Source organism: Trifolium pratense, linkage group LG4 (genome assembly GCF_020283565.1).
Source record: "Trifolium pratense cultivar HEN17-A07 linkage group LG4, ARS_RC_1.1, whole genome shotgun sequence".
Taxonomy (NCBI): Eukaryota; Viridiplantae; Streptophyta; class Magnoliopsida; order Fabales; family Fabaceae; genus Trifolium; species Trifolium pratense.
This window is the reverse complement of record NC_060062.1, coordinates 31,363,025-31,382,526: the sequence shown is the minus strand read 5'-3', so window position 1 is coordinate 31,382,526 and position 19,502 is coordinate 31,363,025. Positions and strand designations below refer to the sequence as shown.

The 19,502-nt window shown below is 34.3% G+C and overlaps 3 protein-coding genes across 3 annotated transcripts; all 3 read left to right on the top strand.

Annotated features, from left to right (window-relative positions):
* The first annotated feature begins 1,830 nt into the window (after positions 1 to 1,830).
* LOC123924740 lies at positions 1,831 to 5,368 on the top strand. Its single transcript, XM_045977706.1, has 5 exons — positions 1,831 to 1,954; positions 2,296 to 4,578; positions 4,669 to 4,980; positions 5,060 to 5,159; positions 5,246 to 5,368. Exon 2 carries the CDS (start codon positions 2,299 to 2,301, stop codon positions 4,573 to 4,575), a length of 2,277 nt encoding a protein of 758 aa, XP_045833662.1. The 5' UTR covers positions 1,831 to 1,954; positions 2,296 to 2,298; the 3' UTR covers positions 4,576 to 4,578; positions 4,669 to 4,980; positions 5,060 to 5,159; positions 5,246 to 5,368.
* A 112-nt stretch (positions 5,369 to 5,480) lies between these two features.
* Positions 5,481 to 6,626, top strand: LOC123924741. The gene is made up of 2 exons (XM_045977707.1): positions 5,481 to 5,793; positions 6,011 to 6,626. The coding sequence occupies exons 1-2, from the start codon at positions 5,677 to 5,679 to the stop codon at positions 6,464 to 6,466; spliced, it is 573 nt and encodes a 190-aa protein (XP_045833663.1). The 5' UTR covers positions 5,481 to 5,676; the 3' UTR covers positions 6,467 to 6,626.
* An 8,766-nt stretch (positions 6,627 to 15,392) lies between these two features.
* Positions 15,393 to 19,197, top strand: LOC123881951 (laccase-3-like). Its single transcript, XM_045930726.1, has 6 exons — positions 15,393 to 15,511; positions 15,601 to 15,752; positions 16,336 to 16,580; positions 17,030 to 17,158; positions 17,511 to 18,446; positions 18,807 to 19,197. The coding sequence occupies exons 1-6, from the start codon at positions 15,422 to 15,424 to the stop codon at positions 18,935 to 18,937; spliced, it is 1,683 nt and encodes a 560-aa protein (XP_045786682.1). The 5' UTR covers positions 15,393 to 15,421; the 3' UTR covers positions 18,938 to 19,197.
* Positions 19,198 to 19,502: the final 305 nt, after the last annotated feature.

Below are 19,502 nucleotides of genomic sequence, written 5' to 3'. Positions count from 1 at the left end.
GACTATTTTCCAATTAACAAAATTGTATTGATGACTAAGCCTGATTTAGCAAAACTAAGCAAAACTTGCAAGTAGTAAAATACTATCAACTCAGTAGCACGACTGAGCCTGATTTAGCAATATAGAAATTAATAAAAGAAAGCTAGCACCTGATTCATCCATCCTCAAGGACGGCGTCTCCGATTCAGCCGGCGAAGCCTTCCACCTGCCCGATTAACACCCTGGCTGACTCAGGTGTCGCTGTCGCCGAGTCGCTTTCCTTTCTCTCTGCATCGCTAACACTGATTTACTCTTTTCCGCAGCATATTTTCTTTTCTTTTCCGCGTGTTCTTTCAGCCTCAATGGCCGCGATCTGAGTCTGCAAACGCCGTATTTCCACGACGGCCACTTGCAAAGTACTGACACTAGAATTATCGTTATTTCCGTGTTCTCCAGCCATGTGGAGATGTTTAATTTCTGTCTAGTTTGATGTGGTAGGCTGGGATCAAATGTTTTTACCGCAGCCCCACGGTGGGCGCCAAAATGTTCTGGTAAAAACTAAAGGGGGATATATTATTGATTAAATGGTGTGATTACACTTGGTTCAATCCCAACAACCCTGGGAGTTTTATAAGTCAGATGAAGAACCTCCTCTTACAAATGAAAGTATGAAGCTATTTATAGACCGCTTAGTCTTCTTCTCCAAGCTAAGACTCCTAAAAATCCGGTCTTTAACGTCTTCTTCGGTGATGTAGCGTAAAAGCAGGGATGGTAACCTTGGTCTCCAAGCTATGGCGGTTGCGGGAAGTTGGTTTCTTCCTTCTCAAGTCAGCTGTTAACGCAGGGAAGGAGAAGATATTTATAATAATACAGAGTCCAACCTCCGGGCGTTGTCACGTGATTGTTGATCACGCCTTGGCTATGTGTCGCCTAGTGGATGTTTTAGGGCTTACTGGATTTGGGCCTATCTTCCTTCTTATATTAATTGGGCTTACTGGATATGTCTCTAAGCCCATTGCCCGGTCCACTAATGAAGATTCAACTCCTAAGAGCAAGAAAAACCAGCAACCATCATGGAGCACTGAACAAAATTTGGTGCTAATTAGTGGGTGGATCAAATTTGGAACAAGCAGTGTTGTCGGGAGAAACCAGAAAGGTGAAACATATTGGGGTCAAATTGCTGACTATTGTAATGAGCATTGCTCATTCGATCCTTCGCGTGATGGAGTTGCATGCCGAAACCGTTTTAATTATATGAACAAAATACTGGGTAAATGGATTGGCGCTTATGATGGTGCTAAGCGTTAAGTGTTAAGTGTTAATTATTTTAATTTAATTTTAATCGATAATTGTAATTTTATGTAATCATAAAAACAAAAATATAAATTTAAATAAGAATATGAAATAAAAAGTGGTGGGGTAGAGAAAGTGGTGGGGTATGATGTTGAATAGAAAAACCATTGGAGAGGGTAAAAGTTGAATGTGTGTTGAATGATTAGGTGGAAGAAAGAGAAAATGATGTGGAGTGAAAAAGTGGGTGTTGAATGTATTTTGGTGTTGAGACCATTGTACATGGTCTTAGGTGAAAATGAAGTTTGCACTGTTTGGCCATGTGACAAGAATCAGATATAACATTTTTATTGGTTAAAATATAGGGAAAATATTTGCATATTTGTTGTAAAACAGAAATTCAGGATGCGTTTAGCATGGTCAAAAACTTGAATTTGTCCATACTAGACCCATGAAAATGACTGGCTATAGCAAGTTTGATCCGGTAAGAATATTTCCTAAGATTCTCTTCCACAATACACAATGCAACATCATAGCTTTTACAATTAATAATTTTTTCCTAAGAAAGATGAACGAACCCTAACCTCACCATTGTTTCTCTTCTCTCGAATCAACGGTCACCGTCGCCGTCTCTTCTCTTCACCACCGTCTCTCTCGTTTCTTGTCTCATATCAACACTTAATCGGTAAGAAATTTCTCACCCTCTTCTCCATTTCATGAAATTTCTCGACCCCTTTATCTATTAAACTGGGAATTTGTCACTTTTAGTTGTCCTTGACTATGTATATATCTTGTTAGTTATCACTTCACACTGTTATTTTTACTCTATTATGCAGTCTTATTTACCCACTTTATATGTATATGTAGTTCACACTTCCTTTTATTATTATGTCATGTTGTTGTTTAGATTCAATTGCTCTATATGATTTAGTAACTAGGGTGGAATCAGGATGAGTGGTTGAAATGATGTTTGAACATGTTGTTTTTTAATTCTTTCATTTGTCTTGAAACATATTTGGTATTTAGGCCATGGACGTGCCTGCAAATAGAGAATGGATGTATAATAGGGTTCTACCTGATGGAGTGGGACTAACAAATACCTTTTATGAGGGTGTTGAATTTTTTATTTTGCATGCTTGTGGATTAGATCAATTTAAGAATGAAGGAACAATTAGATGCCCATGTTTGATATGTGATTGTAGAAGAAGTAAAACTCCAAATGAAGTGATGAATCACTTATATAAGAAAGGATTTAGGAAAAATTATTTTTATTGGACATCACATGGGGAAGAAAGACCTGCATCGATTCCTATAACACATCCTCCACCATCTGTTTATGGGCGAAGTGGTTGTGGAGAAAACTTAAGATCATATGAGAGGATGGTAATGGATGCAGCAGGTCCAAGTTTTGCTGACAATCATGAACAAAGTATGGAGGAGACACCTAATGACAAGACTCAAGCTTTCTTTGACCTTTTGTCTGCAGCTCAATCACCTTTGTTTGAGGGGTGCACTAGTCACTCGGAGTTGTCTGCTTCGTTACAATTGCTTACGATTAAAGCGGAGCATAATATATCTCAAGAAGCTTTTAATAAAATTGTAGATTTTTGTAAGGAAGCTTTGCCCTCTGATAATTGTATGCCACCAAATTATTATAGACAAAAGAAGATGGTTGAAAGATTGAGTTTGAATTATGAAAAAATTGATTGTTGTGTGAACGGGTGTATGTTATTTTACAATCATGACATTAATGAGAAAAGTTGTAGATTTTGTAAAGAAGAACGATATACGTTGAAGAAAACTAGTTGTAATAAGGTGAAGGAGGTGGCAAGGAAACGAATGTGGTACTTGCCTCTTGCACCGAGGTTGCAAAGATTGAATGCTTCTCCAGCCACATCTAGTAATATGAGATGGCATGCAGAAAATGTTCCTGAGGATGGTGTCTTAATTCATCCATCTGATGGCGAAGCATGGAAACATTTTGATCGAACATATCCAAACTTTGCTGCAGAAACACGAAATGTAAGACTTGGTTTATGTTCAGATGGATTTAGTCCATTCAATATTTCAGGTAAGCCTTATTCATGTTGGCCTGTGATTGTTACTCCTTACAACTTGCCTCCTTCAATGTGTATGAAAGAAGAGTATCTATTTTTGACGTTGATCATTCCTGGGCCTAAGAATCCTAAGGGAAAAATAGACGTCTTCTTGCAACCATTGATAGATGAGCTTAAACTGTTGTGGCATACGGGTGTAACCACATATGATGTCTCGCTGTCCCAAAATTTCCAAATGAAAGCTGCCTTGATGTGGACCATCAATGATTTTCCAACTTATGGCATGTTGTCAGGATGGTCTACGGCGGGTAAGTTATCATGTCCTTACTGTATGGAACAAACAAAGGGTAAGATTCTTACTTATGGTAAAAAGGCATCATTTTTCGATTGTCATCGACGATTTTTGCCAATGGATCACCCATATAGAAGGAATAAGAATAACTTTACCAAAAATAAGCAAGAATATGCACCCCCACCACAATTTAGGTGTGGTGATGAAGTTTGGGAACGAGTATCTGTGATACCTAAGGCTCCTGAAAGTGAACTTAGACGCCCAGATGATTATGGAGAAAAACACCATTGGACCAAGCAAAGCATATTTTGGGATTTGCCATATTGGCGAACAAACCTCATCCGACACAATTTAGATGTCATGCATGTTGAGAAGAATGTCTTTGATAATGTGTTCTATACTGTTATGGACATAAAGGAAAAAACAAAAGATAATGTAAAAGCAAGAAGAGATATTCACGATCTTTGTAGGCGTCCAGAGTTGGAGCTTGTTGATTTGGGAAATGGTAAAGTCAAAAAGCCTACAGCGCTATACACTTTGAGTGCATCTCAAAGAAAATGTGTGTGTGAGTGGGTTTTGCAATTGAAATTTCCTGACGGCTATGCTTCAAACATTCGAAAATGTGTGGATTTAAGAACAGGAAAGCTACTCGGGATGAAGAGCCATGACTGTCACATTTTCATGGAGCGATTGCTTCTCGTTGCATTCAGCTCATTACCAGAAAAGATTTGGAATCCTCTAGTTGAGTTGAGCCATTTCTTTAGAGAGCTTTGTTCAACTACATTAAAGGCTGATCACTTGGAGCAAATGGAAAAAAAATATGCCAATCATATTGTGCAAGTTAGAACGAATATTTCCCCCGGGTTTCTTCAACTCAATGGAACACGTACCAATTCACTTAGCATTAGAAGCAAAACTGGGCGGGCCTGTGCACTATCGCTGGATGTATCCGTTTGAAAGGTAAAAAAATAAATTTAGTTTGTCATTATTTATATTTTAAAAATGTTTAATAAGCATGCTAACTTTAAATTCAATATTGTGTTGAAAAAGGTTCCTCCATACTTTAAAGGATAAAGTTGGAAATAAAGCACGTCCAGAAGGAAGCATTTGTGAAGCTTATATTTTACAAGAGACAGCTACATTTAGTTCATACTATTTTGAGTCTCATATTCGGTCAAGAAGAACTAGAGTGCCAAGAAATGATGAAGGTTGTGAAGATCAATTGGTTCAGCCTATATCCATTTTTAATCAACATGGCCGAGCAGCAGGGCTACAAAGGCGCAAAATTATTGAAGAGAAAGAAAAGAATGCAGCTCATTTGCATGTACTTTTAAATTGTGAAGAGGTTGAGCCATATCAAGAGTAAGGAAAAACTATTCTAGTAGCTTCATTATATTAACTTATGTTATAATATAACATATACATATTGTTTATTTTGCAGTTTATTTGTGGAAAATTTAAAGTTAGTTAGGCCAAACATTAGTGATGTAGATGTTGATCGGTATATTGAAAATGAATTTCCAGAGTGGTTCAAACATCATGTAAGTCTACTGTGATTCCAAATATTTTTTTTATTTTGTTTAGAGTATTGATGTACTTAAGTTAACCTTCACTTTTTATCAAATAGGTGCATCAATCAAACAACACAACTCATAGTCAATTTATACACGACATTGCTTGGGGGCCATTGAATATAGTTTACACATGGCCTATTTATTTTGTCAATGGCTTTAAGTTTCACACAACATCAAGTGATGCATATGTGAGTATCAAGTTTTCTGCACTATTATTTTTTCTTGATTTGTGAAAGTAGAAAAAAGCCTAGACTTATAGAAAAAAAAAATTGACTTTATTTTCTGCAATTATGGCCTTCTGTTTGCTGTGATTGTGTCCTTAATAATAAGAGATTGTTGCACATGTATGTTTAGAGATAGCTTTGACCTTAATAATAAGAGATTGTTGCACATGTATGTTTAGAGATTGTGTCCTTAATAATTTGTCCTGTGTTTCTGTTCTTGCCAGAAAGTGTTATGCTTATTGTAGAAAACATTTTATGTTATGGTGCGATTTTTTCTGATCGATCCAGCCGTGCCCTGTTTTTGCTGTGTTTCGGTGGGGTTGTTTAGTGGGGGAAGCGATCTCTCTTTCTGCTACTGGGGGCTGTTTCTTGTACTGGTTTGTGCCTATTGTTTGGGTCTCTAGCTGTTTGTTTATTTTGTGCTTTGGTGCTGTTGCTTTTTCCTGCATTTGGGTCTGTTTTTTCTTGACCTTATTGTACTCTTTTGCCTCCTTCTTGTACATGATTTATGTTTGTTTATGTTGTTGTTCTTGCTGTTCTATTTGTTGTTGTTCTTGTTGTTCTGAATGTTTATCTTTGTTTATTTTTTCCTAGGATAACTTTGTAAATCTATGTTCACAAGCTGAGTCTCAACCTCAACCTTCTGAATCTGGTAATAATGAGAGTGGTACTCAACCGAAGCCAATTGATTATGATACACTAATGATTGAAGCTGTTGGAGGAAGAAATGCAAAGGGCATAGTATATGGACTTAGTTTGGATGGACGTAACCTCACCCGTGGCTCAACATCTACATCAAATAGATATTCAAATTATGCTGATATTGCTCGTGGTATGAGTGGAGAGGTTGATGCGCGATTAAGGCAGAAAATTGCAGACCAACAACAAACAATCAATTGCATCCTTGCACGTCAAAATAAAATGTTGGCCGCATTTGCTAATTATGCAAATATAGATTTGGACATGATGGATTTAGATGAAGATGATCCTTCCGTTGGTAATGGAACTCGTGGAAACAATGGAAATGATGATACAAATGCCGATGAATAATATTAATGACTTTGGAATGTAGAACTTAAATTATGGAGTTTGATATTTTGTAGACAATTTTAAGTTATTAGAACTTTAGCCTTTTAGATGTAGTGATAAAAATGTGATATTTTGTTGTTATTTGGAGATACTTTATATGTTATGTTTATGATGGATCAAATGCTTGCAGATATGAATTTCAATGTGCACTATTTATATGATTGTATTTGTAAAAAAAAAACAATAGGGACAGAAAGGAAATATTCTGTCACAATATGTGGGGACGGAATGTGAATATTCAGTCACTTTATTGAGACGGAATTAAACCATTCTGTCGCAGTTTTGGGACGGAATAAATATAGCTAGACAAATAATTTATTATATTCCGTCCCTGATTCCGTCCCTAAATTGTGACAGAACATAATTTTCCGTCCCAATGAATTTGCGACGCGCGAATTGCGACGAAATAATTTTGTCACAAATTCCGTCCCAGATATGAATTGGGACGGAAATTTCAACTGTTACGCGACGGAAATTTCCGTCCCAGATTGATTTTTTTCTAGTAGTGAAATATAGAATAAAAGTTGTACACAATTAATAATGGGTTTCTTTTAGTCAGATAAAACAAAATTACTTAATCTAGAAACACCACCATTTGTTCTATCTGTGCTTTCTTAAAACACTACCACCGAAATCGTTTAGCTTAACCTTGTCAACAATTTCTGTAAGTTCGTTCGATGGGTGTGGTTGTGAGCAGAAGGTCAAGCACTTGCACTCTCTGATTTCTTTTTACTGGTATATTGCAGACAAGCATTTGTTGAAACTAGATCTGGTTTTTTGGTTTTCTGAGTTCGTGCAATAGGCGTGGTTGTGAAGAGGGCCAAGCATTTGTTCTGCAAGCAAATCTGAATCTGAGCAAAGGCAAAGAACTAACCCTTTTTTTTTTGTTGATGAATTTTATACAACATAATTTCACTTTCAACTCAACCTTTTTTATTTATAACCCTTGTAACCCTTTTTTAAATACAAATAATACTATAAAACCATTAATCAAATAACTTAACTATTTACTTATTCAAAAAAAAAAATTTAACTATTTACCGTAAAAAAAAAAACTTAACTATTTACCAAAAAAAAAAATTAATTGATTCAAAAAAAAAAATATATAGATTAACGCTATTTATAATTTTTTTAAAGTTAACTAAGATTCTTATTAGTCATTCATTGCTCGGCCTAACCGCAACTAACGTGACCTAATAGCTAGTAACGTTAATTCAACTTCTTTTAAACTAATTAATAAGAATAATCCACTAATCAGTTAAACTTTTAGAAATTTTACTTATGAATCATTCATTGCAAAGCTTAATCGGAACCACCGTGACCTAATTCCTTTTTCGGCAAAAACGTAACTCGCCTGACCTAATACCTAGTAACACTAATTCATTTTTTTAAAAATCGCATCACTTAACATTCCGAGTTTAGTTAATCATAAATCTAAAATAGTATGTATATGAATACTAACATTACTAATTAACCTTCGTTATTAACTCATGTACATGTACTAACACAAAATCTAAAATAGTATCAACAAAATTAAAACTCATAAATAAATACTTCATCGATTGAATTAAACTACTACAAACATAAATCAACTCCTTAAAATGTTTGACATCATTAAACGTACAAAATAGCAACGATAACAACAATTTTTAAAAAAAAAAACCCAAATAAGAAAGACTCAACAGACATCTTACTCAATCGTTACATAATCAATGACATTCACAATTTGTACGAACAAACAAACGCATCGGTCCTTCATCAAATTCTGCTTGTAAAAACATGCTTCGTACTTGACTCTTGTCCATAACCACCTCCCAACTACGTTTAACCGGTTCATTTTCGTCATCGTCTGTCAACGAGATATAAGGAGAACAATATGCTGAATACGATACTCTCACATTTTCATTAGCTAAATCTAAATACGAGATATAAACATCTTCACTGATTTCTTCATATGATCAAATTTGATTATAGCTTCTTGGAAATCCATGGTTGAATTTTTAAGAAATTTTAGAAGAACTAAGGGAAAAAAAATCTTGAGAATGATTTTTCCTTTATAATTTGGGACAAAAAAAATAGAGTTTTTTCCCTTATAATTTGAGACGGAGGGAGTATATATTAACTACTTTATTTGCTGGTGTAATAAATTTTCCCCTACCAATATTAATGAACATAATAAATATGCCACCAATCTCTTAAATCAAAATTAAATTATTTATTCAAACATTTTTATTTAACCCTATCTTTATGTTACGGTAGACCAAAAAATTCATTGGCCCAACATATAATCTTCAATTATGGTCCAATTCATGGTCCAATTCATCGGCCCGGTTCAATAAAAAAAAAAAAGAGCCAAATATCAGGTGAGGCAGTTTTACATAGACCCTATGTACTTGCGAAACTATCCTTGCAGGTAAGTAACTTTAAATCCCAGCCGTCCGAATATATTAATACTATATCTACGGTCAATAAGCTAATTGGTCCAATATGGACCAAAAGAGTGGTTGGTCCAAATTAAACGAATCCAGAAATTGATGGATGATCCAAGCTAGAATGACAAACATCTAAGGTAGTAGCAACAATAGAAACATAATTTGCAGCATAAATCCAAAACAATACTAGACTTAAAGTCAACGGCAAAGTGATGGAGGATGTAGAGAATTATATGTGAGAAAAGTGATTGACAATACAAATTTTGAGTTAAGTTGGACATATAATGAGATTAAATTGAAATTAAGGAATGTAGAGAGAGTTTAATTTGACAAATTGTCAATGTGTATAATGTTTTAAACTAACAATATATAGGTTGTCAAAAAAAAAAACTAACAATATATAGACTCATTAGTTGGAAGCTCCTCCGGAGGGATGCGTAAGGTTGAATACCAATGGTTCTTGTAGAGCTGTCAAAACGGGCGGCCCGGACAATTTCGGGCTGGCCCAGTCGGGCTCCGAGTTTTGTCGGGCCGGGCTAAAAAACCTGGATAAAAAACGGGCTACCAAAATTAGTGCCCGAGCCCGGCCCGGTACGGGTAGTCGGGCTTTCGGGCCGGCCCGGTTTGGTTTATTTTTTATTTATTTTTTATTTTTTACTTTTAGTGTTCAAACTCAACCATGTAAATAGCATTAATAATTCTCGCGCGTCCTATTTTTTACTCATCCGCTATATATATATATATAATAATTCTCGCGTGCCGTATTTTTACTCATCCCCTATCTATGAGTTTCTCGCGCGCCATATTTTTACTCATCCACTACCTACGAGTTTCTCGCGCGTCATATTTTTACTCATCCGCTACCTACGACTTTCTTGCGCGCCCTATTTTTATTCATCCACTACGTACGAGTTTCTCGCGCGCCCTATTTTTACTCATCCACTATCTACGAGTTTCTCGCGCCCTATTTTTACGCATCTGCTACTTACGAGTTTCTCGTGCGTCATATTTTTACTTATCCGCTACCTACGACTTTCTCGCGCGCCCTATTTTTACTCATCCGCTACGTACGAGTTTCTCGCGCGCCCTATTTTTTTTCATCCACTACGTACGAGTTTTTCGCGCGTCATATTTTTACTCATCCGCTACCTACGAGTTTCTTGGGTGCCCTATTTTTACTCGTCTGCTACTTAAGTAACGGACGGTGTTTTATAATTTATATTACAAACTAATTTCAAATCATCCAAAACAAATTATTTATATTTATATTTTATTTTTTTAATTTTAATTTTTTCGGGCTTGCGGGCCGCCCGCGGCCCATTCGGGCTAGCCCATATTTTAATCGGGCTTTGTCGAGCTGGGCTAAAAAGCCCGGAAATAATTCGGGTTAGGATTTTCAATGCCCGAGCCCGGGAAAAAACCGGGCTTGACGGCCGGCCCATTCGGGCCAGCCCATTTTGACAGCTCTAGGTTCTTGTAGGGAGAATGGATATATTGGGTAGTGAGGGAGAATGGTTGGGTGATTTTTTATTGAAGGTAATGGTTTTTTTAGTGGAATTGTGGGGAGTCTTTAAAGGGTTCAAGTATGCTAGACAATTGATTATTGTGTGGAGCTTCATGTCGATTCCATGGTAGTGGGGAAGGCCATTAGCCCATTACTTCACATGGATATAGAATTGTATAAGTTGGAGGTCTCTTATCGAAAAGATTTGCCGCTTAATTGATTTGGATTGGAAAGTTGTGGTTCATCACTCGTATTGTGAAGCAAACCAATGTGTTGATGCCTTAGCCAACATTGAGTGTAACATGAGGGATGGATATATTTTCCTTTATGTGTGTCCTAGTAACATTAGCCATGTATTCTTAGCGGATGTGTTGGGATTACGACCCCTCGGTTAATTACCTTGTAATCTTTCTTTCCTTCAGCTTAGACCATCTTTTTTACCAAAAACAAAATATAGACTCATTATGATTGAGTTTAATCTCACGATTAGAATAAATTGACAATGTACTGAAAATAAACTCTTCGATCTTCAAGTGAATATTTGTCTTGCATTTCTAAAAACAATGAAAACGTCAACAATATATTTTCATTATCTTGAATGAAGGTTGATTTTTGTAAAAAAAAAAATGAAGGTTAATTTTAAGCTCTACGTACACACAATTGTGATAAACACGTGTTATTTCTAAAAAGGGCTATGGTTAGTTAGGTTAGAGCATGACAAATTAAAAATTGATGGTATCACTATAAAGTCAGGTGGAAGACTACCTAATACATGAAAAATAAGGTGAACAAACAATCAATTAATAAAGTTTTGACATTTACAAGGGAAATATGGTGAATAAAACGAATCAAACCTGCTTCATTGAAGATATATAAATCAGAGCCTTGATTGATGATTAGTACTATACAATAATAACTAGTTTCGTTGAAGAAAATGGGCCGTATCCGTACTAAGCTGTTTTATTCCTTTTGTACTAAGCTGTTTTACTTTTCAGCCAATTAAGAATTAAGATATGTTCGACCGATAATGAATTGGTTTAAGTAGTAAGAGTTTTTGTCCCTTTAAGCATGTGGCCTGGAGTATGAAGAAATTTGGGTTGGAAGGGGATAACACGTACCTTGTGTTGTGTGCTTCACAGATTCCCCGACGGAGATTAATCATTGTTAACGGCGGTGAAAACTTCGTACCAATATTATGGTAATAAAAAAAATTTAAAATCATGCTCCGTGTCTCCCGTTCATATAAAATTAACGAAATTTGATTTTTGCCCCTATAAGATGAAAACATGTGATTTTTTATAGGGACAAAAAATAAATTTTGTTAATTTTGTAGAGACAAAAAATATATTTTACCTTTAATTAAATTACTTTCATATAGCTGAATAAAAATGCACACCAAAGGTAGATTTTGTTGCCAAATTGAAATTATCTCCGTAAACGTATTTCAATCGGTAGAAATATCACATTTTTATATGCAAAGTTGATGTTCGAACGGGGTTCTCTCACTTATTCACTTCAAGAGGTGACATATATACAATTGAACGTTCGACTTATATATATTGGCTCGGTTTGGGAAGGTCAATAAGCATGTTTATAGCTTATAACTTATAAGCTAAACGCTCTGTTTAGTAACAGTTTTTAAAAAAGAGCTTATAGCTTATTTCAATAGTTTATTTTACTTACTTATTTTTCACCAAACAGACCCATTAGAAATTGGATTTAAGTTTAAAATTTTGCAATGTAAAGGGATGTTTTCTCTAATCTACATAGGAGTATGCATAAAAACCTAATTATAGGGAGAAAAAAAGTATCAAAATTGTGCTTACCATGAATAAAGTCCCATTTGAATTAGCTTACTTTCGAGCTTATAAAAATAGCTTATGTAAATAAATAAATTTTTATGTTAGTTAAAAATTTCTCGCTAGTAAAAGTTCAAACTTCATAAGTTATAATCTCATAAAATACTTTAACAAACTTATAAATAATAGATAAAAATTTATTTATTTATATAAATTAGTATTTTGCATAAACTCATAAATAAATTAATCCAAACAGCCTTAAAACTACTAAGCACCAATGATGTTCTTACAAATAAGAGCAAGAAAGATGAAAATGACAAAACAAAGAATTTCGTTCACTGTGTCCCTTGTTAAAATTCAATGCTGAATCTGTTTGTCAAATTTCAACCCGATTCTTTAAAGAATATAAAAATTCAACATGATGATTAAATGATAAATAACTCACAATTATCAATTTTGATGCGACAATTTCACTTAAAAGAACGAATTATTTGAAAGAATTTAAATTTAACTTTTTTTAAAACAATTATTAAATTTTGTTTATCTCTCATTTGAACTCTAGATTATTATGACCCAATCGTTCTAAAACGGATGATTCATCTACACAAACAAAATTAGGTGAATAAGCAAGTTGAATTGTCCTTTTCTCTTCTATTTTGCTTTATGTTGTTCTCACAACATCATAGTAACCCTCCGACAAATCCAATGTCTTTGCTTAAATCCAATGGCTTCAAACAAGACATTATATTCAAGTAGTTAATGAGCCACAACGGATTGTTCGGAAAAACTCAAGTTTGATTTATGATGAAAATAACTATTGATTAGACTTTTCCTAATGTCTAAAATAGCTAGTTTGATCAAATCAACACTCTTAATATTTTTTTAAAAAAGATTAACTCACTCATAAAAAATAGCTAGTTTCCCAGTGCTGAATATCATGTTACTGTCACATTTTTATTTTCCAAAACACATTTATACATTTGGATAGTTCTACTTAGAAAGGGAACCGAAAGTCCAACTACATTGTTGGTGAGTGAATGTGTTAAATCCACTTTTTTGTTCCCTATTTTTTGTAAACAATTCCATCTTCACATTGCGCAAAAGTAGGTTTAATAATGAAAGGCACTAACAATATTTTTCATCTACTAACTTTAGAGGTCAACTAAACTTGAAACTACTACTCTCATGTCTACCGAACCAAACCAACATCGAATCCGACGTTAACTGCTCTATTATTATTTTAATTTATTTTCTGTTTTGGTTCCATCCTAGTTGGAAAAGTTTCTCATATGTTTCAGCAAAATATATCTGTATTAATGAACAATGATGTGGTTTCAAAAATGCATAATCATATGTGGGATCATTTTGCCGTTTGAATTGTTGACCGGAAAATAGTTTGTGCAATAGTCCTTAATATATGGTTTAGAAGTTTGATTCCAGGCTCATGCGTACCGAAAAAATTCGGTTGGGAGAGGAGAGCCCGCCTTACATGTCTCACATGTTATTCGACGGAGAATAATGATTGCTAGCAACCGTGGAAACTTTATACTCCTAAAAAAAATAATCACATGTATATTATGGTGGGGATGTAACTAATACTATAGTTAAATTCGAGTTTTTATATCAACTTATTTTGTTTAGTTGAAATTGACTCGTAAATTTTTTGAATTTATTTTTTATATACTACTACCTCCGTTCTTAATTATAAGATCCTGTTTGACCACTGCACGTATGTCAATGCACAATTTTCATCACTAATATTTTTAATTGTCTATTAGTAAAAATTATAAAAATTTAATATTTTGAAAATACTCATCAAAACAAATTGAACAAAATCTTATATGCTAATATTTACATTTATATATTATTAAAAAAATACGGTGAAAACAAGATAAAACAAAGAGATAGTAGTACATATTTGGTTGGGATTCGCTGTCTCATTTCCTCGGAATGCTTATTTCCAGGATTAGTGTTATTTTGTTTTTCTTTTACTTTTATCGGTTATTTTTTGGAAGTAAGGTCTAGTTCCTATGTATATATATTTTTTCTTTCTATTTTGATTTATATTATTATCAGCTATAGGTATAAGATGAGAGTATTTAGAAATAGTGACGGAGCCAGAAGTTTTGAAAAGAGGGGGCACTATATGTATAAATTTGTAGCATTAAATATATATTTCATTTTTAGAGCATAAATATACATTTCAAATGTTCTCCATTGCCATATTTTAGGGAATATTGAATCATTTCCTCATTTTCAATCTCAATAAAAACATCTCAACCTCTGTTTTCCTGAGCATAACTCAGTTCGTATGGACATCACATCCTATATGTAGAAGTCGATATTCGAACTCCGGACACTCCACTTAGTCACCTTATGAGTTGAATTTTATCCACTAGGCTATGTGACAAAGAAAACATAAAAATGTATTTGCCACCTGAAATATAGTTCAATTAGTAGGGACATTGCACTATGCAGGTGATGGAGTTCGAACTCTGAACACCCCAATTATATATTCACCTTAAGGTGTGAAATTCTAGTCATTAAACTACTTGATATAAAAAAAAATCTCTCTCAAAAAAATGTATTGAAAATAAAATTATTTATATTTTTAAATAGTTGACTATACAAATTTTAAGATAACTTTATCATATTTAGTTCTTTAGCTAGTGTCACATAGATACTATTTATAATTTTCCTTTGTTAAATTATTGTATATGTTCAAAATATACAAAAATAAATTTACCATCAATTCTTAACACTAAATCATATGGCTAACTACATTTATCAAAAGATAAATTTACCACTGAATTGTTACAAGGAAACATTCTTTAAGCTATATACATTCTTAGCTTACTAAAAAGTTCAATTTAAGACTTAGGTATATGATTAGTATTTTTTTTTTTTTTTTTGGGGGGGGGGGTTGCACTGCCATACATCATCTAAATCACAAAATCTAACATTTGTTACAAAATTGATTGTGCTAGTGGGTGCACCAAATCCTCTGAATGGTTAGACTAATAATCCTAAAATATCATTGCACCCTGTTTGTTTGACTAATTAAATAATCCCCAAAACCAAAACAATTATCTATTCATTCCAATTCAACTTAATTTATAACATTATAAATAGCTTCATTCTAGACCAAATGTAACATAACTCAAGTAACTAACATTCAACAATGAAGACTATCTTATGCTATTTACTTGGCTTACTTGCTATCATTGTTTCCTTTGCTTCTGCTTCAGAGAATCATTACCATCAATTTGTTGTAAGTGTTTTTTTTTATGTTCACATTCATATATATGTTTGTACCAATTTGTAACTGTATTAACTAACTTCAATGTTTGATGGAAATAGGTTCGAACCGCGACAGTGAAGAGGCTGTGCAAAACACGAAACATACTTACTGTAAATGGACAGTTTCCTGGTCCAACAATCTATGCTAGAGACGGAGATAATATGGTGATCAAAGTAACAAATGCTGGACCTTACAACATCTCCATCCACTGGTAACCATCATTGTGATTATCATCATCCTTGACATGGTTTTAAATTGCAGTCTGTAACTCAACTATGGCCGCTATCTAAAGGTTTTGGAAGTCTCCGTAACCATGTCACAATTACAATTGCGACCTGTCAGGTTGCATTTGTCTGCAATTTGCTACAATATCAAAGATTGCAACGTTACTGCAATTACAATTTAAAATTATTCCTTACGTAATTAAATTTCATGCTAAAATGTTTTACTCTTACGTAATTACAATTTAAAATTATTCCTTACGTTATTATGAGCCTGTACGGATTGACTTATTTGAGCCTATCTAATGACATAAGCAATTTTCAGGCTATTTATAATAGCTTATAAAAACAATATATGACATGTTCACAAGTTGTTTTCACAGCTTATTTTCATAAGCACTCTAAGATAACTAATGAAAACAGCTTACAGTTTATATGACTTGCATACTTATATAATAAGCGTTTAGCGTTTAATTAACTAGTTTATCAAAACATTCACTATGTCAATGCTATTATATACTCGAATTCGAATTTCATGTTTCTCACAATCTTCTTATGTGTCTTGTGCAACAGGCATGGTTTTAGGATGTTGAGAAATCCATGGGCAGATGGCCCTAGTTATGTGACTCAATGTCCAATTCAACCAGGAGGAAGTTACACATATCGCTTTACAATCCAAAACCAAGAAGGAACACTATGGTGGCATGCTCACACCGGTTTCCTAAGAGCCACCGTCTATGGAGCTTTCATTGTTTATCCAAAATTGGGTTCTCCTTATCCTTTCTCTACGCCAAGGAGAGAATTTCCCATCCTTCTTGGTAATTATAATTGAATAGCATAAAGATGATTTTACATTATCAGTCAATTATAACCATCGATCATTAAACAAGTTTGAATTTCATGATATCTAACTTACACACACAAGGTATAAGGATCGAGATTCAAATCTTGGTCATAGCGCCCGACCTAACAATTTCGACATTTCTGCCTGTTGAGCTACTTATTAGAGTTTGATTAACCTCTCAAAAGAACCTTACAATATTTATGAACTTTGGAAACAATAGCTTCTTGTATAAGTAAAAAAAATAGCTTCTATATCTAAGCAACTTTTTGTAAATAAAGAATTATTGATATAGAAGAAGCTAGCTAATCCAAACTTTAACTCAAATATATAATTTATTCTGCACTTCAAAAGTTGCTATGCTATTAAATTTCTATCCAACAAAGACAGAGCCATATTGACATATTGTATTGTGATGATGTATAGGGGAATGGTTTGATAGAGATCCAATGGCTCTCTTAAGACAAACACAGTTCACAGGAGCACCACCAAATGTATCTGTTGCATACACCATGAATGGTCAACCAGGAGATCTCTACAGATGTTCTAGTCAAGGTTTGAACTCATTCTAATTAGCCATTACTTCCAAGTTACATACATAGTTTTAAATTGCCGTTGCGGTCTCAGATGCGTTTACACTGCAAATTACCTTTATATTGCGGTTGCAGACTGAAATTTAAAATCATGCTTCCATACTCATTTTCCTTACTCTAATGATTGAATAATGAAAAGAATATAAAAGTTACTAATAAAGGTTTGAAATCATTCTAATTAGTCACTACCAAGTTACATACATTTTAAATTATGGTTGCTGTCACATTGCGTTTACGCTGCAAACCTTTATATCGTGGTTGCAGACCAAAACTGATATAAAAGTGACTAAAGCTATAAAAAAATTGCAATGCAGGAACCGTCCGTTTTCAAGTCTATGCAGGAGAGACGATTCTCTTGAGAATCATCAACAGTGGACTCAATCAAGAACTCTTCTTTTCGATAGCTAACCACAGAATGACAGTTGTTGCTATGGATGCTGCTTACACAAAACCTTCCAACACTAGAGTCCTGATGATAGGACCAGGTCAAACAATCAATGTCCTTGTCACAGCCGATCAACCTCCTGGCCGATACTACATGGCGGCACGCGCTTACCAAACAGCCATGAATGCTGCATTTGACAACACAACAACAACTGCAATTCTTGAATACAAAAACAGACCATTTTCAAGACCTATTTTACCGGTTTTACCGGCTTTTAACGACACAGCTACTTCAACTGCATTCACATCAAGGATTAGAGGACTTTCAAAAATTAAAGTCTTTCAAAACTTTGATGTGAGCTTATTGTTCACTGTAGGGTTAGGATTAATAAACTGCACAAACCCTAATAGTCCTAGGTGTCAAGGACCAAATGGAACAAGATTTGCAGCTAGCATAAACAACAACTCTTTGGTTCTTCCTAGAACAACTTCATTAATGCAAGCTTATTATCAAGGTGTTCCTGGTGTTTTTACAACAGATTTTCCTCCTGTTCCTCCTATACAGTTCAATTATACAGGAAATGTTCCTAGGGGTTTATGGACACCTATAAAAGGAACTAAGTTGTTTAAGTTGAAATATGGTTCAAATGTTCAGATTGTTTTGCAGGATACTAGTATAGTAACTATTGAGGATCACCCTATGCATGTTCATGGGTTTCATTTCTTTGTAGTTGGATCAGGTTTTGGAAATTTTAATCCAAGAACTGATCCTGCTCGGTTCAATCTTGTGGATCCACCTGTTAGGAATACTATTGGTACACCTCCCGGTGGATGGGTTGCCATTCGTTTCAAGGCTGACAATCCAGGTATTATGCATTTATGTTACACATATACAAATATGTCTTGTACTATGCAGCACCGACATTTCTGATCAAAGGCGTGTACGATGTCCAATACTAACATGACACTAACACATGTGATAACTTTTAAATATTTCATTTTCTTAAATTATTATCAATATCAACGTGTCAGTGTCATGTCAGTATCCATATCTATGTCCAAAATTGCAGCCAAAATTTCTTAAACCTTGACGTTGCGGCCAAAATTGCAGCCGTACCTGCATACTCTTTTTTTAAGGGATTTTTCTGTGTTGCATAGTTTATATTAGGCTCTTAACATTGCATACTAACCAACTGTATGATTTTTCATTCATTGTTGTAAATCAGGAATTTGGTTCTTGCATTGTCACATAGATTCACATCTAAATTGGGGTTTGGCAACAGCACTTTTGGTAGAAAATGGAGTTGGCCCATCACAATCAGTGATTCCTCCACCACCAGATCTTCCCCAATGTTGAGATCAAAGAAAGCATCATTAGTCCTAAAATTTATGTTACTCAAATATTATCTTTTCTACTATTTTACAAGGTCTTTTAAATAGTTGCCATATAGTATGTATTTGTTTTTGTTCTGTTTCATTTCAAGGTCCATAATTGTACCAAGTTCAATGAATAGTTTATCTATCTTTCTTGATTGGGTGTAAGTTTTAAAGCATTTTGAAGGAAAAAAGAATGCATGGTTTCTCATTAGTATATGAAGAGTTTGTCCTTTTATGCTACAATTTCTATACAAAATTTAAAGGTATTTGAATCAAGGTCTGCTTTACCTGGCTGTAGGCCATTAGAGTTAAGAGTTTATCCAACGAACATCACTGGTAAAAACTAACCAACAACTCCGCTGTAGAAATTGCTCATGACGAATGACCATGAACTAGACTATATTGCAATGCTTTGGAATCTCTCGCCTTGCCACTAACTTCTCTTGGGCACCTGAAGCTGATCTAGCTTCTGACCTGAGAATACCGGACAAGACCTTTTGAGATACAACCAAAACGGCAAGATAGGCTAGTTATTGCATTCACTG